Genomic DNA, 25,805 nt, shown 5'->3' with positions numbered 1-25,805 from the left:
TTGTTGTCGGAATGTCCGATTATCTGCAGCTTACTGCCAAAGGAAAGACACTGTAGTGATCTATTAACCAAATTACCAAAGTAAGACTTTCTTAATATAATTTTTTGCTTTTTATTGAATTTTTTGGGTAATTTATTTTAAAAAACTGTATTTGGAATGTAAGGTTTCTCTTTTTATAGTACCACTATGGCAACATGAACTATGTAGAGTTAACAAAAACATTTACTGTCCTATATTTTCTTTATGGCATGCTTTATCTCTCTATGTGCCATAGTTAATATACCAGATACAGTATATACCATATATATCAGATAACTGTCATATCATACCTGTGGTGACTTTTATTTTAACAGAGACTTTTAACCCTTTCACTGCCAGGCCCTGTGCTTCATTTTGTACACTCAGGTGGCCAGACCTTTTTTGCAATTTTTCCTTTGTTTTTTATTTTTCACTTATAGCGTTCAGAATTTTTGAAAAAAAAAACATGTATTTTCTGAAAGAACATTATAAGTAGAATAAAAAGGTGCTACTGATTTTTTAGACCCTGTGGTATTTGCGCAAATGTTTATCAAACCAATATATTTGCAAAAAATACACTGAAACCATTATTAGCAAATAAAAATACAGCACATTTTGCAAAATTCCTACTAAATATAAAAGCTTGACCTGTATTGAGTGAATAAATAACAAATATTTGTAACTTTTAAATTACGCAAAAGTGTAAATATCCAAATTTCTCAAAAAATCAGAAGGTTTTCAGTTTTCCCTTACAGCTTTCAGAATTTGTGAAAGACCCCCAAAACCATATATTGTCTGAAAGCATATGACATCTAGAATAAAAAGAAGGTGCTACTGATTTTTTAGACCTTGCAGTATTTGCGCAAATGTTTATCGAACCAATATTTTCGCAATGATGGTGGCTGCAGGGAGTGGGTTTGCAGGGGGGGTGAGATCGGGTGGAGAGGGGGTAATTAGTGCTGGGGGGGGAGAAGGGGATAGGAGAGGAGAGTAGAGGGGCAGTTTTAGATGAAAGGGTGCGGCGGGGGTGGAGAGGCAGGGGACAGGGAGGCAGCGGCTTGGGGGGAAGGCGGTTACATTAGGGGTTAATAACTCTGATCAGTGGGTTGTAATCCGTTGATCAGAGTTATAGAATTGTTTAGCAGAGTCTACTGAACAATTATGATATAAGCTTATGGTCATTGAAGTGACCATAAGCTCTTAGGAGAGGGAGAAACAAGGTCAGTACACCGTACTGACCTGGCCACCTGCGGGCACTTCTGTACGTCAGTACAGCGTACTGACCTGGCAATGAAAGGGTTAATGAGACCTTTTTCAGGATAACAAAAGAGGTGGGTGTGGCAGATAAGAGAGCATTTTAGATATATATGATAAATATACCATAGGTGCATCTCCATATTATGAATATATTACCTTTTACATTCATAGTCCTTTTCACTGATAAAGCTAAATGCACTGAAAAATATTTGATCATTCCTAATATGATTACAAAAAATACAATTAAACATGCAATTATACAATAAACCCAAGTAGTGCACTGTGAGAGAAACATTTATTTGTTTTGTTAAAACCTACCTTCATTATAAACATTTTGTAAAACATTGAAAAGGATCATGCATGTTAATAAAACAATGGAAAGACACAAAGACACCAGACAGAGGCCACGTTCTAAAACCCTGCTTGTGGAACTTGAAGCATTTCAGACACCAACTCCAAGCAGTCGCCGTAAAGCTTAGAATGTGGCCTAGTCTATGGTTGGTTGCTGCAGGATGGGCCTGCAACATTCTAGATCAATTCCTTTTGGTTTAAAATTTGTCTGAAACATAAAATATTTAAATAGGTCATATACTAAGTATGCACAATTATAAATGATTCAAGAACTACGATGTCAGGAAGCATGAGGAATTTGATACAATTTGAAAAAAACATTTGACTATTCCTAGCAGGAATCAAAAAGGACTGTTTTTCAAAAAGAAAAGGAAATTAGCACAAAACTAGAGTTCTTGTACGAAAGTCTTGTTTAAGTTTTTTTTTCATAATGAAAAAAAATCACGATTGGTTTCTATGGGCAACTACTAAAATCCTGTGCTTGTTTTCTTTTCTCCAATTTCATGAATCAGCCCTAAAGAGTCTTTTGGTCATCTCCTTTGTAACATAAAACTAAAATATGAAAAAGAGAGATACCCCCCAGATGGGACTTTAAAGGCCAAACATAGTATAAGTATAAAAAATATATGTTTTATTCGGGCAAAGTGAACCTGTTGACATTGGCACCCATCCACACATTGGGGACAACGCATTGAGCGATCCTCACAACCTCCCAGGTCTACTTTGACCAACACAGAAATTGTGTCCTAGGATTTCCATGGGCATCTGCATAACCACCTGTCTGCACACCAGTCAGCAGGGCATCTGGATAACCACCTGTCTGTATACCAGTCAGCAGGGCTTGGACCTTACCCTAGCTCCATACATTCTTCTGGGAGTGTTCCATGTGAAGCTACCACGATTTACCTTCTCGTGCATTTAATTTATGCACATGAACAACTTTGGGGAGACCTACACCTACCTTATCAGCGAATGCCAAATCTCGCATAACACCCACTCCTGAAGCCCCTGATGATGGTTTGATAAGAACCGAAACGCGTCGGGCATTATCTACCATTTGGAGAGTGTATTTGATGTTACAGTTCTTTGTTGTGTATTGTATTGTGTTATGTTTTTTCTTTTTGCCACTCGGCACACGCTTTAATATTTTTTGGTGATTCCATATGGCTATGGAATATGCTTTTTATGTTTTTATGTACTTAGGTGTTCTTTGTGCGTTCTGAGCCAATGTCAACAGGTTCACTTTGTCCGAATAAAACATATATTTTTTATACTTATACTTTGGCCTTTAAAGTCCCATATTAGGGGTATCTCTCTTTTTTCTATACACCAGGGATGCGGCCAACACTACTACTATTGGATCCAGCAGCACCTCCTCCTATAGCTAAAACTAAAATATAGGTAAAATGTATTTGCTAATTTAACATCCCTTCTCAAAAACAGAAACATCAGGGAAGCAAGCAATTGGCATTTGCAGGGTTCCAGATATTAAATGTACAAGCACAATACTTTATATTTAAAGACCCAAAATAGAGGCACTTGGAATGGAACAAACTTGATTGGCCAAAAGTCTCAATGCTGCTGATCGTTGTCCACTATGCTTAACACCTGTATTCAGAATCAGCTCCTCTGTTCTTTTCTCAGCTAGCCGGATCTGCAAAAGCTGAGCAAACAACAAGAGATATTGTGGACGGTCAGTTTAAAGCACCAGCTCCTCATGCTTAATGTTTCATAAATAATCAAACTGCATTAAACATACCATTAAATGCTTTCTTCTATCTTCTGATCTGCGGTGAATTCATCCAAGGAGAGCTAAACATGTTAGTTATTGTGCTTTTTTAAAAGCAAACTCAAAATTAAAGCGGGAGTTCACCCTAAAAATAATTTTTACCCATAGATTGATGCTCATTTTGTCTAGGGGAATCGGCTAGTTGTTTTAAAATCCGAGCAGTACTTACCGTTGTAGAGAGCGATCTTCTCTGTCGCTTCCGGGTATGGGTCTTCGGGAGCGGGCGTTCCTTCTTGATTGACAGTCTTCCGAGAGGCTTCCGACGGGCGCATCCATCGCGTCACGAGTAGCCGAAAGAAGCCGAACGTCGGTGCGGCTCTATACTGCGCCTGCGCACCGACGTTCGGCTTCTTTCGGAAAATCGTGACGCGATGGATGCGACCGTCGAAAGCCTCTCGGAAGACTGTCAATCAAAATAGGAACGCCCAGTGCCGCAGCCCATACCCGGAAGCGGCGGAGAAGATGCATCTCTAAAACGGTAAGTACAGCTTTGATTAAAAAAAAACTAGCCGATTCCCCTAGACAAAATGAGCAGGAATCTAAGGCTAAAAAAATGTTATGTATGGGTGAACCTCTGCTTTAAGAACAGAAGAACTGTAAGGATGAGTGAAAGGCAAATTACGATTTTTAAACTGGTATTCTATTTGAGCCCCTTGCCCTTACTGACTAATGTTCCGATCTCATAGGTAATAATAATGGTTTAGGTAATTTTTTGGCCTTGTTTAAGGGACTGGTGCTTTAATCCAAATATTCTCTTCTCCACCATCTTTTCCTTTATCATTACAATTAATACTGGCATTGCCTATTTGGGCAGAATTGTCTTTTGGCCAACAAGAAGACAATCAAGATCAAGGTCAAATTAAAATGAACGATCAACCATTAAGGATAGAAGGTGCCATTAGACTGCAGGAGAACTGGTTTGAGCATATGACACAGGTAGCATGTAATGTTATACATTTTCATGCATAACATTACCTCAGGTATTCTTCCTTGCAAGTTGCTTTTCTGCTTTTCTTCTTTTGAAAGCGGCTATCTCATCCTGCAGCAAACCATGACCCATTTGCCTGCGAACGATATTAAAATAGTGACGTAAAAAAAAAAAAACACACAGTTAGGTGGATAGCAAGAGGATATCCTGCTCCGGGACCACATGGTCTCTCCGCTTACCCTGACTTCACCACTGGCGGGACAGGTAACGGTTTTGTAAAACCTTCTTTTCCAACCAGCCAGAATGTCTCTTCAATACCTTTACCCTTATCCAAAAGAGACAAAGGACAAAAATTACCAGAAGGCTTTAGAGGAACTCTGTTGTTCCACCCAAACTGGGCTAATAAGCCTTCATCCAATATAGAAGACACAGCAATAAATATACCAGTATTTCAGACATACTAGAAATTGTAAGGAAACTACTTTACTTAAAATAAACTTGCAGAGAATTAAACTGGAATCCACCATTGTGATGCTCTCATTCTGAAAATCCGGGTTGCCTTACTGTCATTGGCTTCAGTTTATTTTTATTTTTTTTGAAGCATTGACTTTAAACAAACTCACAAATCATGAGCGACCTAGCTCTGATTTTTTAACTTGATTCTTGGTCCTGTTTCCTGACCAAGGTAAGCCATAGACAGCCAGGCAACTCGTATTCCTGAAGGAGAACAATGGCAGCCAATGTAATTCTTTTACTGCCAGTTTCCATTAACGAGACAACAATTGTCTTACATTCAAAGCTAAAAACATATAGTTAGATTTATGTTTAACACCATTTGATTTAAAAAGTAAACAATTTTCCTTTTCAACTAATGTATTTCTCAAGGTCACAAACTTTCCACAAATATGATATGGCCAAATGATGGTACTTATAATATCAAAGATAAAATGTTGTGACCAACTGGTTCAAACTACCTGCTTCAGGTTTCTTTTACAAGATCAGCCTGCTTGCCTAACACGGCATTCTTTTGTCAACATCATGCCACCACTTTAGCACTCTCCAAAAACTCATTTTAAAGACCATACATATTCATATGCTGATCTTTGTATCTCAGTTATAAAAACAGAAGTGTTCTTAAGTACTTTCTTGTAAACTATTTTCAGATGTACAGCAGAGGTTCTCTTAATGGATTCAACATAAAGCAGGTTCATGGCCGCCATTAGGGGGGTACAGGCAGTACATCTGTAAGGGACCCGGAGGTCCCCAGGGGCCCGGATGGCAAGCCCCTTTTTTTTTCTTCTTCTTTTTTTTGTAAGGGGTCCGAATGTCCCCAGAGCCCCGGATGGCAACCCCCCTTTTTTATATAAAAAACATTTTTTTTTTTTTCCTTTTTCTTTTTTTATTTTATAAATTATATATATATATATATATATATTATTAAAGGGCCCACAGGTCCCCAGGGCCCCGGATGGCAACTCCCCCTTTTTTTTATAAAAAAAAACATTGTTTTAATATATATTTTTTTATTTCTTTTTTTTTCTTTTTTTGTATATGTATTTTTTTATTAAAAGGCCCAGAGGTCCCTCAGGGCCCCGGATGGCAATTTCCTTTTTTTTTTATATACATTTTTTTTTTTTTTTTTTTTTATTAAAGGGCCCAGAGGTTTATTTTTTTTTATTATTATTATTATTAAAGGGCCCAGAGGTCCCCAGGGTCCTGGATGGCAACCCCCCCTTTTTTTATAATTTCTTTTTATAAAAAAAATTACATTTTAAATATATATTTTTTTAAATAAAAGGGCCCAGAGGTCCCCAGGCCCCCCGCTTCTCAATTTCAGGCCACAGCACCCCCGGTTCTCTGCTCCAGGTGGCCCATGCCTGAATCTGTGTAAGGGGCCCCATAATTCCTGATGGCGGCCCTGAGCAGATTATATACAAATAACAAAACATGGCTAATATGAATGATTAAATTACATTTTAAAAGGCTTTGTTGGGTCAGAAAAAATAAGAGAGAAAAAAAACATAGCAATATTCTGCTCTTGTAGTAATGAAAATGTATTAACAGTTGAGAATTCTGTCTTGAAATGGCTGATAGTCTCTTTTTCTCAACAGAGACATTTTAAACATTAATAATAATATGTTATGCTAGGTTCCCTTTAGTGCTGGTTACATATCTGCAATCTTACATGATCCCTATAATCATACATGGTCTCTGTCACATGATTTCTGCTGAAGAGAGGATCTGTCCAATCTGAATTCAGATCTAACCTTTAAGGCCCCGTACACACGACCGAGGAACTCGACGTGCCAAACACATCGAGTTCCTCGTCGAGTTCAGTGTGGAAGCCGCCGAGTTCCTCGGCGGGCCGACTTTTCCCATTGACTAACGAGAAAATAGAGAACATGTTCTCTTTTCGGCCCGACGAGTTCCTCGACGGGTTCCTCGCTGAAAAGTGTACACACGACCGAGTTTCTCGGCAGAATCCAGCTCCGACCGAGTTTCTGGCTGAATTCTGCCGAGAAACTCGGTCGTGTGTACGGGGCCTAACAGAGCATACATGACCAATTATGCCTCTAGTTTTGTAGTCAGTACTGAAGGGAACCAAGACCAAAGTTTTCTCCAGAAGGGAATATATAAAACCTAATACATTTCATATTGCATATACTGCAAAGATTCCTATTGTCCATTAAAAAGCCATATCACTTGGTACATAAGAAAAAATAAATCTCACAACTGTGGTGATTTTGGTGGAATAGCTCTTGGTTTGAGCATTAAAAATTTGGGGGTCCCCAGTTTGTTTGAATTGCCAGCTAATATGTGTTTCCTACAACAGATTTTTAAATGAATGCTAATCAATATATGGTATTCATATGGTTGCTACATTATTATTGTCTACATTATGAGCAAGGGTCTGCACTGTGTTCATGACAAAATGCCTGTGAAGTCTTAGGCCTCGTACAGACGGGCAAACATGTACGATGAAAACGGTCCGCCGGACTGTTTTCAGCGGACATGCCCGCCCGGAGATTTCTGTATGATGGCTGTACACACCATCATACAGAAATCCGCGCGTACACGATACACGGCGTCGAGACCGCGACGATGACGCAGCGACGTGCGCGGCCCTGGCAGTTCAATGCTTCCACGCATGCGTCAAAGTCATTCGACGCATGCGAGGGATGGCGGCCGCTCGTACATGTACTGTAAGTCTGTACAGATGACCGAACATGTCCGACAGACAGGATTCCAGCGGGCATGTTTCTAAGCAAGTTTAGAAACATTTGTCCGCTCGAAAACGGTCTGGCGGGCAAATGTACGCTGGATTCCTGTCCGCTCGGCTGTACAGACGACCGAACATGTCTGCTGAAACTGGTCCGCGGACCAGTTTCAGCAAACATGTTCGGTCGTGTGTACAGGGCCTTACAATTATCTGAAAACTGGTCCAAGCTCAAATACATTTTGTGATAACTTACAGGAAGCCATACGTGTTTTGCATAAATACAAATCACTTACCTTTAGCTCTGTCCTTCCTCTCAATTCCAATAGGTACCCGTCTTTTAAAGATCTGAGCGTTTTCACAGTGCTCTGATTGACATGGATTCGATAGGCTGGAGAGGAAATAGGCATTGCATCAAAGTTTTATAAGATATTTCATTTATGTGTAACTTTTTATGCTTTAATTACCATAAGCTACTATAAAGGTATTAGAAATGCATCTGCAGTCATATTCCAGTTTTTCCTATTACAAATTAGAGAACTACAGAAATAATGTACAGGGGGCTTACAATGTCACTTCTGTTATTTATGAGGCCTAGGAATACTTTTGTCATAGCTAGCAGTTTGCGCAAGGGCGGACTGACAACTCATGGGGCCCCCGGGCAATAGGAGATTATGGGGCCCCCAGGCAATAGATTATGGGGCCCCCAGGCAATAGATTATGGGTCCCCCAGGCAATAGATTATGGGTCCCCCAGGCAATAGATTATGGGGCCACACAGTATATACACATACAGTATACACACACTGACACACACACAGAATACACATACACACACTGAAAAGGTACTGGAGAGGCGGAGCAGCTATAATCTTGGGATTTAAAAAAAACACACAGATTTTTACATATTCCCCCTGATTTTACTGAGGCTGGCAACCCTGATGGGGCCCCCTAGTGGCATGGGGCCCTCAGACAGTGCCCGGGTGCACGAATGGTCAGTCCGCCCCTGAGTTTGTGTTACGCCTTCAGAATTCAGACCATGACACCCTTTAGATTTGTGCACAATCTCGGGGCACACCAGTCTGAGAGCTCATTCACACCAGAAGGTGCGTCTGCGTTTTTGTTCTCACATATCGAGTTTTTTTTTTGGGGCTGCTCTATGCACGTGAAACATGCAAAAGAAGTCCCGGCATAATTTTTTAAATCGCGCCACACCAAAATACATAGTACTTCAGTAACATGCAGTTTAGCAGATGTGAAAGCACTTGTACTTTGTAGATGCACAGGGTTGCCATTAAGTATTAATGGCACCCACACACGTCTGCAAAAGGTAGCGCATTTTTGTGTAGTGCAGAAAAACATGTGATTTCACACACATTACTACATTGCACCTGGGACGAACAAGCCCTAAAATGTTGTTTTTAAGGCAGAGCTCAGTGGTCTGTATGTTGTAAAACCTCTCCCCCCAAAATCCCCCCTGCTACCACTAATTCCCCTTCCTAGCACCTCCCTCCTTCCGATGAACACCTCCTAGCATAAAACCTCTCATCCCATGCACAAATGTTTGTTACCCTTCCCCCATTGTGTCCCAATTACAATCCCTCACACACACACTCTGAAATCTGAAATTTACAGGTGGGAACTGGCTACTGGAGTAGTGGCAGCAACAGAGAGGAAGAGAGAGTCGTGAATAGGTGTGGGCTGGGCTCTGCCAAACTGAGTGTGCTCTGTGTTAAGGCCTGTGAACAGACAGGGGAGAGAGAGCACAACCAGCACCTCCATTCGGCTCTCTCCTCCTCTCTGTCGCTGTCAGTAGTCCTGTTGGCTACCCAGAAAACTGTGCAGGTGCCCAACTTGTCCTTAGCAACCAATGACATTATTGATTGGTAAAACATGGGCGGCCCACACAGCATATAGTCCATGTGCAGCTTTCATGACAGTTTAAAAAAGCACCAGACTGGCACAGCTGTTAGTGAAAAATATGCAGTGTATCTGCCTGCCTTATTTTGGGTAATTTTGTATCCATTTTGCTGTGGCACCCTGGTTGAGAAGTGCTGCTGTAGATAACAGTATCTAGTAACTAATTGAACAATATGCTTTTTAATGTACTATAAACTAAAATGTGTATATATATATATATATACATACATAATAGGCTAAAAAGATCATATTTTATTGGTTACGATGGTTACTGTGGCACAGTAATAATAATGATGTATAATAATTCAGGTAAAAAAAAGTAAAACTTACCCATATAGTCAAATACATAAACAAGAATTACATACTAGTAAAACAATAAGGCGCTTACTATGGCCCGGATTCAGAAAGACTTACGACGGGTGTATCAGTAGATACGCTGTGTTAAGTCCGAATCCGCGCCGTCGCAAGTGTATGCTCAAACTGAGATACGCTTAAATGTTGTAAGTTTCCTACGCTGTCTTATCTTAACTGCATATTTACGCGGGCCGCTAGAATATGTAAATCAGCGAGATACGCCTATTCACAAACGTACGCCCGGCCGTCGCAGTAAAGATACACCATTTACGTAAGGCGTTTTCAGGCATATAGTTACCCCTGCTATAGGAGGCGCAGCCAATGTTAAGTATGGACGTCAGGACCACGTCAAATTTTTCACGTTTTACGTCGTTTGCGTAAGTCGTCCGTGAATGGGGCTGGGCGTAATTTACGTTAAAGTCGAAACCAATGAGTCTTTGCGGCGTAATTTGGAGCATGCGCACTGGGATACTTTCACGGACGGCGCATTCGCCGTTCGGAAAAAGCGTCATTTACGTGGGGTCACCATACATTTACATAAAACACGCCCACATCTTCCACATTTGAATTAGGCGGCCTTACGCTGGCCAATTTACACTACGCCGCCGCAACTTACGGAGCAAGTGCTTTGTAAATACTGCACTTGCCTGTCAAAGTTGCAAATAGGATACGCTACGCCCGCACACAAATACGCGCTCCCTACCTGAATCTAGCCCTTTGTATGAAACAGTCAAACGTAACAAGTGTCAGTGGTACCACATCCTGCTCAGGCTCTAAAAACACAATCTCAATTGGTTTGTCCTACTTAGTAAACAGACAAAGAATTTCAACTGTTCTGTAACTTTATGTATAACAGTATAAACAATAACAATGTAAAAATACCAAAATAAATGTTGTTATGTAATATTTTAAAGCTATATTTATTCACCAGTCACCAGGATGTATCATTTTGAGGTTACATAATTTTCTCAGAATTAGTTGTTTGTACTCACGTAACCCTGTTGATTCCATTCGGGAAGCAGTGTTTACTGTATCCCCAAACAGGCAGTACCTTGGCATTGTCAGGCCTACTACACCAGCTACCACAGGCCCTAGGGAAGGAAGTACAGTAGTGTTGTTGTTTATTCATATAAAGTAATGTACTGACATGCTTTAAAGGGGTTGTAAATGTACAATTGTTTTTTCCTAAATAGCTTCCTTTACATTAGTGCAGTCCTCCTTCACTACCTCATCCTTCCATTTTGCTTTTAAATGTCCTTCTTTCTTCTGAGAAATCCTCACTTCCTGTTTTTCTGTTCCACACAGAAATGCAAGGCTTTCTCCCTGCTGTGGAGTGTCGTGCTCGCCCCCTCCCTTGGACTACAGGAGAGTCAGGACGCTCTCTATGTTGCAGATAGAGAAAGGAGCTGTGTGTTAGTGGGCATCCTGACTCCCCTGTAGTCCAAGGGAGGGGGCGAGCACGACACTCCACACCAGGGAGAAAGCCTTGCATTACTGTGTGGAGTTACAGACAGAAGAAAAGGAAGTGAGGATTTCTCAGAAGAAATAAGGACAAAATCGAAGGATGAGGTAAGTGAAGGAGGACTTAGGCTTGGTTTTACTGTTTTTTTTTTTTTTACATATTTATTATAAGACATATTGAAAATGCAATTTTACATATGGTCATCAAACCACTCTGGCATTTTAGGAAGGAGTGCAAACAACTGTATACAACAGCAGAAAGTGGGAAAGCATACCTAAAAGAAGTTGCTAAAAAGCAAATATCTTGGGCCAGATTCACAAAGAGATACGACGGCGTATCTACAGATACACCATCGTATCTCTGACTTACACTGGTCCTATCTATGCGCCTGATTCATAGAATCAGATACGCATAGATAGGACTAAGATCTGACAGTGTTACAATGTGTTACACTGTCGGATCTTTTTTTCAATTTAAAAATGGCGCCGGGGGCTGATTTACGATAAATAATATGTAAATCAGCGAGATACGCAAATTCACGAACGTACGCGGACCCGACGCAGTCTTCTTACGACGTTTCCGTAGCGGCGTACCCGTCGTATACTTACCCCTTCTTTTATCAGGCGCAGCCAATGTTAAGTATAGCCGGCGTTCCCGCATCGAATTTGAATTTTTTAATGTCGTTTGCGTAAGCCGTTCTCGAATACGATCCGCTGAGCTACGTGAATCTGGCCCCAAAGGTTTATTAATACATCTTTAATAATTATTAATTTCAAAATACAAGCAAAAAACCCTAGCCTATTAAAAAAAATCTAAAGTAAAAACAAACATACTTCTTAACCATAATCAAATACTCATCGAAAATAGTAGCCTGCTAATACACACACTGGTAAACATTTGTTTCAAAATCAACAAACAAACCAATACTGAGGCCCTGTTCACAAAATGAGCACATCCCTGAGTGTGTTACTATAAGGCCTCGTACACACGACAGAGTTTCTCGGCAGAATTCGGCGAGAAACTCGGTCAGTGCCTGATTCTGCCGAGAAACTCTGTCGTCTGTACACTTTCGGCCCGATGGAGCCGCCGAGGAACTCGTCGAGAAAATAGAGAACATGTTCTCTATTTTCTCGTTGTTCTATGGGAGAAGGCGGCCCGCCGAGCTCCTCGGCGGCTTCATCCCTGAACTCGACGAGGAACTCGATGTGTTTGGCACGTCGAGTTCCTCGGCCGTGTGTACGAGGCCTAACTCCAGGTACCACACACTAATTGCGATTGTGAAAGGCACCGAACAAAATTTGCCAACTGACGTGCACTGCCAGGCAGCGCAACGTATCAATGTCCCTTGCAGTGCTGTGTGCCTTAAAAAAGAAGTGCAGGTCTGATTTCTGGGCTGCTGAAGTTTGTGCAGCCCATTCGATTTGAATGGGCCGCCTAATGAAGTGCATGTGAAAAGACATGTGTGTTTTACTGCAATGCACCTCAGAAGTTAGGTGTGAAGCTAGCCTAATGTTCAGGCTCAGTAATGTGCAATAATAAACATGTAAAAGAATTTGACAGCTGCACTAAAGAGAAAATATGCATGTTATGGCTTAGGTGAAAGTAAATGCAAACCCCAGGGAGACAAACAAAGGATTAGGTAATGAAGTCAGAAGTTAACTGTAAAAATAAAATATTCCATATAATCATGCTAATAGTTAAAGATAGATGACCAAATTCCACTTAGCTTTTTTGTGGGGGAACATTAAAGTATATCTAAAGCAAAAACCTTTGTTTTCAACTTGGGTAGGGATCAGTTAAAACTATGTCAGGTTTTTTTTTCTTTGTCCAAGGCTCTATGCAGGATGGGCAGTGCACCAGTGGTACTTATGTTTAGGACAATATGTACCCGGGGCGAATGCCAGGAACACAGGCTTTTTGCTCTCCAGGGCACATCTCTGGGCACATACTGCCCTAAACTTAAGTGCTGCTAGGTGCGCTGTCCAGTTTCATCCAGCCATAGCTACTTTAAAGTGGATTTCCACCCTAAAAATTTAAAATACATAAAATTTAAAAAATAAATACATTTTTACTTAACAGAAATGCAGTTTGCAATGCAGATGTTCCTAATCTGCCTTTTCCTAGCCCGCAGGAAGGTCTTCTTCCTTGTCCTCCTCGCGGTGTCTTCTGGTAAATGGGGCACGCTGCCTTCTGGGCACTGTGTGTATCCCAGAAAGTAGCCGCCCATTCACAAATCGCCGCGAGACTCGCACATGCGGAGTAGGGAACGGGCAGTGAAGCCGCAAGGCTCCACTGCCTGTTTCCATTAGTGAGGATGGCGGCGCCGGGACCTGCCAGGATCGAGGGATCGGCCTCGGGGGGGCGACATTGTGGGCGCCTAGGACAGGTAAGTGTCTTTATTAAAGGTCAGCAGCTACAGTGTTTGTAGCTCTCTTATAGTTTGACAGGCAGCTGGCAATCCCTGTGCCCTCCGCAGATCACTAAGCATGGAGCCCCATACGCCAGGGCTAAACACTTAGTGTGCATGGGGTCTAACTGGTAAGAATTCCCTTCACTTCCTGTCCCAGAGACACATAAGAACGTGAGAGGAAATGTATCCAAAGTGAAAATACATCCTTTCTTAAACAGTTGTCCCCTGAACAAGTTCCCACATTGGGCAATGTCATCTTACCTCCTGTTTCAGAAACAACCCTAAAATTTTTATTATATCTTCTGGTGACAACAGTAAACAGAACAAATAGAGAGAGAGAATATCCCGTGGGGGGGGGGGGCCGACAACAATAAAAACTTGTTAAATATGCTCCTGACTCATTACAAGCAATATACAGTGTAAAAAATAACTACAGCGCTAAATTAAATAATCAAAAATATACCATTAATAAATCACCAAATAATAAAAGCTGCAAAAATATTTTGTAGTGGGTCAAACAAAGTAAAAATGTGTATAATATAGAAATATTGCGCTAATTATTAACTTAATTAATGATGCCAACCGTGCTAAACAGTGATTCAAACTTTAAATATAAAGAAACAATATAGGAACAAATCCACAAACTAGTGTCCAATTGTGTTTGAAATGTGCACCAGTGTTTCAAATAAAGACAACAACACCCAGTTCAGTGCAGTGATAGGAATATCCGATGTAATCACAGGCACACTCCTGCTTCACAGATGGGGGATCTCCTCCACACAGACACCGCTCATGAAAAAAGAGAGGAGAGGAGACAACTCATTGCACAGATGGTAAGGCACCAAGGAAACAAAAGATATTCCTCTAGAAATAGCACACTCACGCTACCGCCGTTCAAACAAAGCATAGATATCCAGTGCACCAATCCTCCATAGAGCCGCTCAGCTGATGTTGTATCTACTCATTCGGATCCACTGTCCGTCCCGCTCGTAGCTCCTCCCCCACGCGTTACGTCAATGGTCACTTGACTTAATCATGGGTCACTCCCCGTCCGCTCTCAACTGCTGATATTTATAGTCAGTGAGGCTAACAGGTAGAGACGGGAGCGAAGGAGTGATTACACATCTCCATCATTGCTGGCGTACAAAGGATTAACCATGCACTGTACACAATATCTAGTGCATGTTGGCAATTTTAATACATAAGAACTATTTAAAAACATGTTTGTTTAAAACTTTATCTAAAAAACTTTACCGGTTTGGCATTTATAGACACTAGGGATATGCATCAAAGGCATAGCAGCCTCTAGTGGCTAAAAACTATATTGCAGCTTGTATTGCAAAACCTTATCAAGCAATATCAATTAGACACAGACATAATCGCATCATTCACATACAATTATAAATATGCAATTACAAATATACAATTAAAAATCCCAAATATATTACAGTTTAAAAAAACCAATAGGTATTCTAAAATTAATTTAAAATTGCAGAGAGGAAAAAATTATGTATATATTAAAACAGATAGATACATTATCACAAAATTATTCAAATACTTAATTAGTTATCAGAGATGAAACAATTAAGGTTGAATTCTATATTTAACCCATTGGGCGATAAAGACCTCATTTCGTGTATCCATCTTGATTCTGATTGGCTTAAGGTCCGTACCATATGGCTACCTCTCCAATGGGGGTTGTATTTAGCAATTGCCCAAAATTTGAGATCTTTGGGATTCATATTATGGCACGAAGCAAAATGGCGCGACACATTATGATTCGGAAAGCCCTTTTCAATATTTTGAACGTGTTCCCTGAGCCTCTTCCATAGAGGTCTTTTAGTGCGGCCAATGTACTGCAGAGAACACGAACATTGTAGAGCATAGACAACTCCCTCCGTCCTACATGTTATTAAGTCTTTTATTTGATATTCCTTTTGTGTGACATTGGACGTAAAACTGGAACATTTTTGACCATTAAAATTGGTCTTCTTGCAGGCAAAACACCTTTTACATGGAAAAAAACCTTTTCCCTGAAAAAAAGTAAGGGTATTTGATTTGGTGGGGGGATCAGGTACATTTTTTGCCACCAAATCCCTCAAAGAGGGAGCACGTCTATAGATTACCCTTGGCATACTTAGAAGTATACATTGCAGCTGTTGATCAGCTTGCAATATAGACCAATGCCGTTTGAAGATCGATTCCAGTTGTCTATGTTGGACATTATAATTCAAAATAATTGGTATATTGTCGTCCATGGTTTTGTTTATAATCTTATCTTCAATTAATGTCTCTCTCGGTATATCTAACACGTTTTTTATTTGCGTCTGTATGAAGCTACTATCATACCCTTTTTTGGTAAATCTCTCGCCAATCCAGTTGGCTTGTTCCAAATAGGTCTGGGGATCGGTACAATTCCTGCGGATTCTTACTAACTGACCTTTCGGTATGTTGATGAGCCATGGATCATGATGGCAGCTATCTACCGGAATATAACTGTTCCGTTCTACCGGTTTAAAAAAGGTTTTAGTAATAATCTTTTGAGCTTCAAGTGTAATTTCTAAATCCAGAAATTGTATCTTTTTATCATTGATGGTATAAGTAAGTACAATATTTTTCTGATTAAGATTCAGTTTCTCAAAGAATTGGACTAATGATTCCGCATCTCCCTTCCATATGAGGATACAATCGTCAATGAATCTTTTATATAAAACCAATTGATCTGGCAAGTTCTGATAAATGGCAACTTCCTCCCACTCGGCCATAAAAACATTGGCAACACTAGGTGCGTATTTGGCTCCCATACCAATGCCATTTAATTGCCGGTAATACTTTTGTCTATACCAAAAATAGTTATGTTGTAGGCCGAATGCCAAACATCTCAACACAAATCTATTCTGTCTAGACACAAGTGACCCAAATTTGTTTAAAGCCCATTTGGATGCCTGGATTGCTTCTATGTGATTTATAACAGTGTAGAGCGAGGACACATCAGCTGTTGCTAGTAGATAGTTCTCCGATGTTTCAACTTTTACAGTGTCCAAAATCTGAATCAAATGTTTGGTGTCCCTTAGGTAAGCCCTAGTTTGTGGGACCAAAGGTTGAATGAACTTGTCTACATACTGTCCTAATCTTGCATTTATGGACTGGATACCATTAATAATGGGTCTCCCTGGAGGTCTTAAAGGGTCCTTATGAATCTTCGGAATTGTATATATAATAGGAACCCTGCAATTATCAGGGACTAAGTACTTGAATTCTCTTTTATGAAGTACTCCTTTGTCCCTTCCTCTTTGTACCAAATCAATTAGTTCTTCCTTGTATTCATTCGTAGGATTTCCTCTCAATTTGATGTATGTACTGGAATCTTGCAGTTGATTTTCCAATTCTTCATAATAGTATTCTTTTGAAAGTACCACTATAGCTCCTCCTTTATCCGCAGGTCTAATTATGACCTGTTTATTTTCCTCTAATTCTTTTATTCCTTTATGTATACTTGTGGAATCAGGGACTTTTTTTACTTTCAATGTATCCAGGTCTCTGAGTACCAATTTATTAAAAACTTCAACATGTTCATTATTGTAGACTTGGGGATTAAATAATGATTTATTCCTCAGTTGACTATGTTGAACTCTCCCCAAAAGATTTTGGTCCTGTACTCCTTTAATAGGTTGGTTCATCATATATTTTTTGATATTTAGCTTCCTGGTATACTTCTGTATGTCTACATAGACATCAAATTTGCTTAAGTTGCGTTTTGGTGCAAACTTGAGCCCTTTATCCAGAGTTAAAAGTTCCGTACGTGTTAGTTCAATCCCACTAATATTGTAAATGCCCTCCCCTACTGGACTTTTCTTCTTTTGGATCTTGTGTCCGCCTCTACATCCTCTCTTTCGTTGGGGCTTCGCATATGTGTCGTTTGATCGTACCGTGGAGGAGTTCTCTCGCTCCGACGATACTCTAAAAAAGAACGTGAATCATTTTCCTCTCTGTAGTTACCCAGTGGTTCATATTTATTATGCGTGGGTATGGGACTTCTTCTATTATCATACTGATAATAGTCCCTGGGAGTTGAGCTCCCATAGTTATATTGTTGGGATGGTGGTCTAGATTGCTGTTGGGGATAGTTATCCCTAGGATCCCTACAGTTATGTGTATAGTACTGGTGATCCTGTTGGTAACCGTACTGTTGTCCCCCTTGGTGATCTTGTCGATTTTGTGGAGGTTTAGACTGTTTTTGATTATTCTTATTTTTCCAAGCCGGTTTTCTCGGAGATTTAGATCTTGGTTTTTGATTGTTCTTATTCCCCCACCAGGGTTTTGGGGTTCTCGGTTCATTGTAATCATTTCTTGTTGATCTTGGTGGATTGTTGGAACCATAACCATTAGGATTGTCCCTATACAATCTACCATCCTCACCTCCATTACTACCAGTGGGTTCCGGAGATCTATATCTCATATCTCTCCTTGGGGATACTATTCGAACCTCCCTATCCGAGGATGATGAAATTGATCCCCTATTGCTATCCTTGAGATTAATTTGCCACTTGAAGGTTTGGTGCTGTTTATAATCATTGGTATCCCTGAGATATTTTCTCTTCTTCCGTTGTTTAATTTCAATATCTTTTTGTTCTAAAACTTTATTTAATTGGGCTGTGAGTGTTAAAAAAGAGGGACTTTCCTTATGATCATCTAAAAAAACTTTGCAATCTGCAATCTGTTTATTGATCATGGAGAGTTTTCTTTGTTTCCGTTTGATTAAAAATTGTAAAACTTCTGTCCCTTTTACATTAAAAAATTGATACCATTCTTCTATAGAATCTTTATCTAGAAGTCCATCATTTATTGGTACATCCCATCTGAGTCTCCGCGGTACAATACCTTCTTTAATATATTGTTCATGGGTTGTAAGATCCCACCATACACTCACTTTCTTCTCCATTAAGTGGCCAAACTTTCTGAAGGTGGTATCAAGGTCACCCACTTCAGAAACAGGTTTGGTGGTGAACACATCTTTTAAATCAACAGTGCGGTTCTCAATAAATTTGAATATATCCATAATTTTGCTGCTGATAGTGAAGGGATGACCAGTGAAAATATGTAAAAAATAACTACAGCGCTAAATTAAATAATCAAAAATATACCATTAATAAATCACCAAATAATAAAAGCTGCAAAAATATTTTGTAGTGGGTCAAACAAAGTAAAAATGTGTATAATATAGAAATATTGCGCTAATTATTAACTTAATTAATGATGCCAACCGTGCTAAACAGTGATTCAAACTTTAAATATAAAGAAACAATATAGGAACAAATCCACAAACTAGTGTCCAATTGTGTTTGAAATGTGCACCAGTGTTTCAAATAAAGACAACAACACCCAGCAATATACAGTGGTACCATGTACTACGAGCATAATTCGTTCCAGAGGAATGCTTGTAATTCAAAGTACTCCTATATCACAGCGAGTTTCCCCAAGTCAATGGAAACTCATACAATTTGTTCCACAGTGACTTCTATTGTATGCAGTACCGCATGTGGCCAGAGGGGGGTGCCGCAGAAACCAATATAAGATCAAAAGAGCTATAGAACTACAGAAAAATAATGCAAGGATAAGCAAATTACATACATTGGTTAATTGACTGTCCACCAACCAGATTTTGGTTGTAAAATGGGTAGTTACTATTTTTACCTATGAGAAAGTACTTTACCTGAATGGAGGCCGATACGTATCATAACAGGGACATCAGGCATATGTCTCATTTTGAAAGATCCTACAGAGCTTAGGATATCCAGGGACATGTTAGCAATCTCTGCTGCATGCCTGTTCTCATTCCTCTTAGGAAGGCCTGATGCGACCATATAGGCATCTCCTATTGTCTCTACCTGTCATTACAAAACCCATATAGAACATCATATATTAACGTCAACAAGATGTAAAAGGAGCACCTAATATGCATTCAATTATTTTCTCCCTTTTTTTCCCAAAATGTACAGTTTAAAACATCATCTTAACATACAATATGTTCATGGGTCTTTTTTTTTATTGTGCCCAATGTGTTAAACTAAAATAGTCTGAAGGTTTAATTCTACTTCAAGGGCAATACTTTGCATAGATAAAAAAACAGGTGGTTTAGCTTACGATAATGCCCTGAGACAAAAGAGGGTACAAAAAGTAATAAAAACATTATAGGGGATTTAACTCTTCCCCATTCTAAAACTGAAAAGACGAACATATAGACAATCGATCAGTGCTTCTCAAGCTTTATCATTTGTATAATATCTGAACCTTTGCATTGTCTGAATTCTAAATGTTACGATATGTACCTTTTGTCTACACTACCAAAACACTGCTTTTAGCTGTACAAGATAGCATTGCTAAATCACATTTGTACATTATTCCCTAATGATTCATCATCACAGGTATACCTTAAATTTCCATCCATTCATTTTGGTCTATCATGCATTCCAGTATGTGGTCCAACAGGTGCACTAGCTTGCCCAAACTGGCCATACACTATACGAAAAATCGGCCAAACCCATTTTCGAAGAAAGAAACATTCGATCGTGAGCGCAAACGATAGTGCCATCGTGTAATGACCAATAAATCGTTCAGTGATTATAAATGAATGCATTTTTTGTTCGTTTTTTACATATACCTAGTGCAGACAGTTCGGACGGGAAACCCATTAACCTTTCAATTTATCGTTCGTTCAGCAGAAAATTTCCAAACTTGTCCTTCGTTTTTTCGGCTCAAAAACATCCCAACGATTTTCAATTTTGTGCCCATTAACTGGCCGAAAAACGAACGAAATGTCTAAATGACCGAATCTCAGCTGATTTTTCGTATAGTGTATGGCCAGCATAAGACAAGACGCAAGTGTGGGAGTTCAATCAACAGTAACTGTGTGCATATTCTCTTGCGATTAGTTCACCTGGTTACAAGTACTAAGCCTGGCTTAACCATGGTAAATATAGAAGTGCCTGACAAATGGTGCACATTCCACAAAAGTTATATATATTTTCCCTTGATCACATGCAGGTGGCAAAACAGAAATTCAAGTTTCCAGATATACTTAGCACATCGGAATCTATGTATTATAAAAAAAAATGCACTAGTTACTATTATGAACTTAATTGTTAAGTAGAATATTAATAGAATGTAAATTAAACTTATTTATTTTTGTTACTTGTTTTATTTAAATATTCCTAAGCTTAAATAAGTAAGTAGGAAACAATATCTAACTTTAGAATTGCATGACAACGTTGAAAAATAACTTAGCTCTAAAATTCCTGATTGTCTGCTTTTAAGCCCAAAAAGTATGTAAGCTCAATAACAGGTTATATTGATTGCGTAACCTTCTTGAATTAGCATGTACATTACATTGACTTTTATTAAATCAGAGTATGGTATCAAAAGATTGATGGTCCAAAAAAGTGGCGGCTGGTGCTCAAGTTTTTTTGGGGGGGCGCAAACAAACTGAAAAAAAAAAACACATCAATTGCAGCCACTGTGCCCATCAAACACAGCCATTGTGCCCATCAAACGCAGCCACTGTGCCCATAAAATGGAGCCACTGTTCCCATCAAACGCAGCTACTGTGCCCATCAATTGCCACCACTGTGCCCAATAAAAGCATCCACTGTGCCCCATCGAACGCAGCCCCTGTGCCCCATCAATTGCTGCCAGTTTTCCCCATCAATTGCCCACCAGTATGCCCCATCAATTGCCACATTAATTGCCGCCAGTTTGCCCCATCAATTTTCGCCAGTTTGCACCATCAATTGCCACCAGTGTGCCCCTCGCCGGGCATTTACCTGTCTCGGGTCAGCGCATTTCTCCACACTCCCTCTGAGTCCTCGATATCTTCTACCGTCCTCTTCTGCTATGATTGGACCAATGATAAGCGCCTGTTGCTTCAGCCAATCAGGTGACAGGTAACCAGATCCAGTGCACCTGATTGGCTGAGAGGCGGTTAAGTGTTAGGGAAGCAATTTATTTGATTCCCTAACACAGCACTGTGTAAACCGTGAACGCACAGCAGTGCGCCCGCTGTTTAACAATTTGGAAGCCTATTAGAGCCAACGGCTCTAATCAAGCACTTTCGAACACACCCCCACCGCTGTAATTCAAATGCCCAGTGCCCGACAAGGGGCCGGACACCTGAATAGGGGGCAGCAGCTGCGACAATAGATAGATTCATGCAATGCATGAATCTATCTATTGTTGATTGAAGGGTGCAGGAGAGAGTGGGCGGCGCTCCTGCGCCCTCTATGGATGCACCGCCACTGGCCCAGAAACCAGCACACCAAAGTAGCTTGCTCACCCATAAGTATAGGGTTCTCTGGACCATACAAACAGCAGTAAATGCAGTAAAATGCTTGTTACCACACTTTGTGTGAACTGCCACTGAGCTTCTTTGGGACAGGATTGCAAGTTTTTGACTCCACATACTTTAATTATGGGAGTACATAAAAATGTATATAATATAAGAAAATAAAAACACACTATTAATAGTAGAAAAAGAAAAACAATTTTTCAGAACAGCTACAACACAAAGTGCAATTGCCACACGAATAAGATACTTATACCTAGAATCCAGGGCCATGACGTCCCCGCCCACCTGGTGTATATCTCCCAATAGGCTTTCTCAAAGACTGGACGGGGACGTCATCTTGCTGATGTTTTTTGTATAGTGGATGGCCCCTTTAATCTTTCTGCTATGTGAGTGTATTATTACAAGCTTTTTTAATAAAAATGTTGGTTTGCACTATCTAGCCTTTTCTTTTTTATTACATCTATATTGAAGAGATTGATGACCAGCATGAAGAATGACCCTGGATGAAAGCTATGATACATATTTATATTAATAACCACCTGTTATTTTTGGGGTCCATCAAACCAGGTGAGAGGACCCCCAGAGAGGAGCTTTGGGGGCGGGCACATCGGTGCTATGTACATGGGAGAAATTTGTTGCACTAGCTGAAGATTGTTGTCACATGAAGATTGGATGGTGTATGGGACTGTTATTATCATTTTGGATCATTTGCAATTTTTTTCTTTGGGATATATATATTTCAAGAACTATGGGCCAGATTCACAAAAGGGATACGACGGCGTATCTCTGTTTCTATCTATGCGACTGATTCCTAGAATCAGTTACGCATAGATATCCATAAGATCTGACAGGTGTAATTGTTTTACACTGTCGGATCTTAAGTTGCAGTACCGCGGCCGCCACTGGGGGGAGTTTGCGTCGTAAACCAGCGTCGGGTATGCAAATTAGGAGTTACGGCGATCCACAACGTATTTTCGCGTTCGCTACGTCTACGATACGTTACGCTGCCGCTCACCTACGTGAATCTGGCCCTATGTTTGCCGTATTATACTGATTCACATTGTTTATTTGCTTTCTGATGTTTTTGTTATATTTATACATTTTTTGCACAGATTACATTTTTAAGATACATGTTACTTTTTTTTTTATTATTGTATAATTTAGGGAGAGGATTTAATTACACAGCGCTTCACTCATCATTTTAGATAAAAATATTCATACCACACATTTTTGCATGCTCCCATTGAAGTCAATGAGGCCAAAAACACTCCAGTAGCTAGCTCATGTAACTTTATTTGAGCTTCAGGTGACAACTACTGACACCTGAATAGGATTGACTTGTTGAGCAATTTGGAGCTTCCCAAACTACAAAACACCCAGGTGTGAATGGGGCTAAATCAAGCTCATATTCTCTAGGCATTCTTGTAGTTTTCTACGAAGGATGTCTTCTCTAGTTATATAAATGGTATTAAAGTGTTACATATGTTCTTTTTGCTCAAACGTAATATAACAAATTAATGGTGATTGATCATGTTTAAAGTGATCTCAAACGTATTAAATTCCCTGCCATAGCTGCAGTTGTTATAGACAAGTCATAACTCACCTTATATACATCATGATTTCCTATGACAGCATCAAATAATGTGTACAGATCATTAAGAAGGTCGACTACCTCAATGGGCTCACTCATGGCTGATATCGTGGTAAAACCCACTATATCACTGAAGTATAGGGTGACTTCATCAAACTCTTCAGGTTCTACTGTGCAGCCTGTTTTCAGTGCGTCTGCCACAGATCTGAAAACCAAGCAGTAGAAAGAAGGCATCTCATGAATAATATTGGGAACCACATATTGTAATATAACATTTCTGCTGGAAATATGTAGTACGTGCTTTCCAAATTAAACACTTGAGGCCCCATACACACCATAGAATCTATCCGCAGATAAATCCGTGCAAACGGGTTTCAGCGGATAGATTCTATGGTGTGTACACTCCGTGGGATATTTATCCGCAGATAAATCTCCCCTGGGATGGATTTCCAGCAGATGGATATTTGCTGACATGCTCAACAAATCCATCTGCTGGAATCCATTCCAACGGATGGATCCGCTCGTCTGTACAGACTTACCGGATCCATCCGTCTAAAGGGATTCCCCGCACGCGTCGTAATGACTTGACGCATGCGTGGAATTCCTTATATGACAGCGTCGCGCCCGTCGCCGCGTCATAATAGCGGCGACGGCGCGACACGTCATCGGCAGAGGATTTCAGCGCGGATTTCAATGCGATGGTGTGTACACGCCATCGCATAGAAATCCTCTGAAATCTTTGAGAGGATTTATCCGCGGATACGGTCCGCTGGACCGTATCTGCGGATAAATCCTCTCGTGTGTATGGGGCCTTAGAATTATGATGTTTTCTTTTTCTTTTTCCCACACTTCACAGTGATTTTTTTCTATCTGCTTAAGATGCTAATTTACCATGTGATGTACTGTGATAAGCAGCAGTGACATATAACCGTGATGTGAGAAGAAAAGACTGGAGAGAAATTAAGGCTTTTTAAGGATGTGCAGGGGCATCTATAGGAGGAAACATATGATTTCAGTAGAAAGAGTCAAAGGTTTTACTTCTCACATAGGTAAATTGAAAATAAAATGCATTGACAGCCCCATATAATTATTTCTATTATTGAAAGCTGCTTGCATACCAGTATTAATATAATAAGGCTTGTAAGAGGCATTTTTTTTGCACAGTAAAAAAAATGATGATTGTTTTTCCAATTTTTTTCACTAAAAAAAGTTATACACTTTTAGCACATTGCAATGCATGCTAGTGCAATGCATGTCTGCTAGCAAGGTGCATTGAGATGCTATTCAAAATGAATGACCCCACACTGTACCAACACAACTGATGTGTTTTGTGCTAATGTCTGCATTACGGTCAAGCAAAAGTGTGAACCAAGCCTAACCTCTGCTTTCATTAGGACTAATTTACATCTATGCATTGTGGCAACACACGCATTTTTGCATGCATTACTACAATGCACAGCAACACACAATGCATGTGTTGATGCATTATGGTGCCATTCATTTTGAATAGCACCTCGATGCACCAAGGCAACATACATGTGTTGCATTCCACCATAGTGCATTCCAGCAAATATGGCATCTCCATTATTTGCAATGTTTTGGTGCTGTCTTTTCTCATCTATCTGTTAATAGATAAAAAAATGTACAATGAAAGCGCCAATGTAAAAAGGGGTCTAAGCCCAGGTTTACACTGCCCAGGTTTACACTGGGCTGCGGGAATGAAGCTGTGCGAGTTCAGCTGAACTCACACGATTTCACTCCCGCTTGTCAGTCCCGATTTCGGCCGCGATTACAGTTTCTGCACAGATGTCAATGTAAATAGCGGGCCGAAATCGCAAAAAATAGTACAGAAACTTCTAGCCAGCAAATGCCGCCGATTTGACATGTCAGATCGCATGTCAAAACACACCAGTGTGAACCAGGGCTAAAACGTAGTAGATTTGGTGTGGCAGTTGTATGCCTCCAAAATATTTTTCTCTGTGTTTCATGTATTTTTTTGATTCATCTGTGCACAAAACTACAGTCCTATAGGTGATAATGAATTCCCCCAGATGGTCAAGGGAGGAGCTACATGCTGCAAAGCACCCTATAAATGCCTTACAGTATGGGCAATCCTGCAGGTATGCCTGATTATTTCTAAAGTGGTAGCTTCCTGGCTCTCAATTTTT

At 40.0% G+C, this 25,805-nt stretch overlaps 1 protein-coding gene across 3 annotated transcripts in view; it reads right to left on the bottom strand.

Annotated features, from left to right (window-relative positions):
- Nucleotides 1–25,805, bottom strand: part of GUCY2F (guanylate cyclase 2F, retinal) — a 100,213-nt gene that overhangs the window by 5,046 nt on the left and 69,362 nt on the right. For 2 of the 3 annotated variants that reach the window (XM_040323896.1, XM_040323897.1), the window contains exons 14-18: nucleotides 23,650–23,842; nucleotides 19,419–19,593; nucleotides 10,826–10,924; nucleotides 7,857–7,951; nucleotides 4,583–4,668 (exon numbers count right to left, since the gene is read on the bottom strand). In XM_040323896.1, coding sequence (XP_040179830.1) covers nucleotides 4,583–4,668; nucleotides 7,857–7,951; nucleotides 10,826–10,924; nucleotides 19,419–19,593; nucleotides 23,650–23,842 — 648 coding nt within the window. Of the gene's footprint in view, nucleotides 1–4,390; nucleotides 4,480–4,582; nucleotides 4,669–7,856; nucleotides 7,952–10,825; nucleotides 10,925–19,418; nucleotides 19,594–23,649; nucleotides 23,843–25,805 lie in introns of all 3 variants that reach the window. The other variant, XM_040323898.1, reaches the window with a different exon arrangement.

This window comes from Rana temporaria, chromosome 9 (genome assembly GCF_905171775.1).
Source record: "Rana temporaria chromosome 9, aRanTem1.1, whole genome shotgun sequence".
In the NCBI taxonomy this organism is placed as follows: Eukaryota; Metazoa; Chordata; class Amphibia; order Anura; family Ranidae; genus Rana; species Rana temporaria.
Note: the sequence above shows the minus strand (reverse complement) of the source record. Positions and strands in the feature narration are given on the sequence as shown.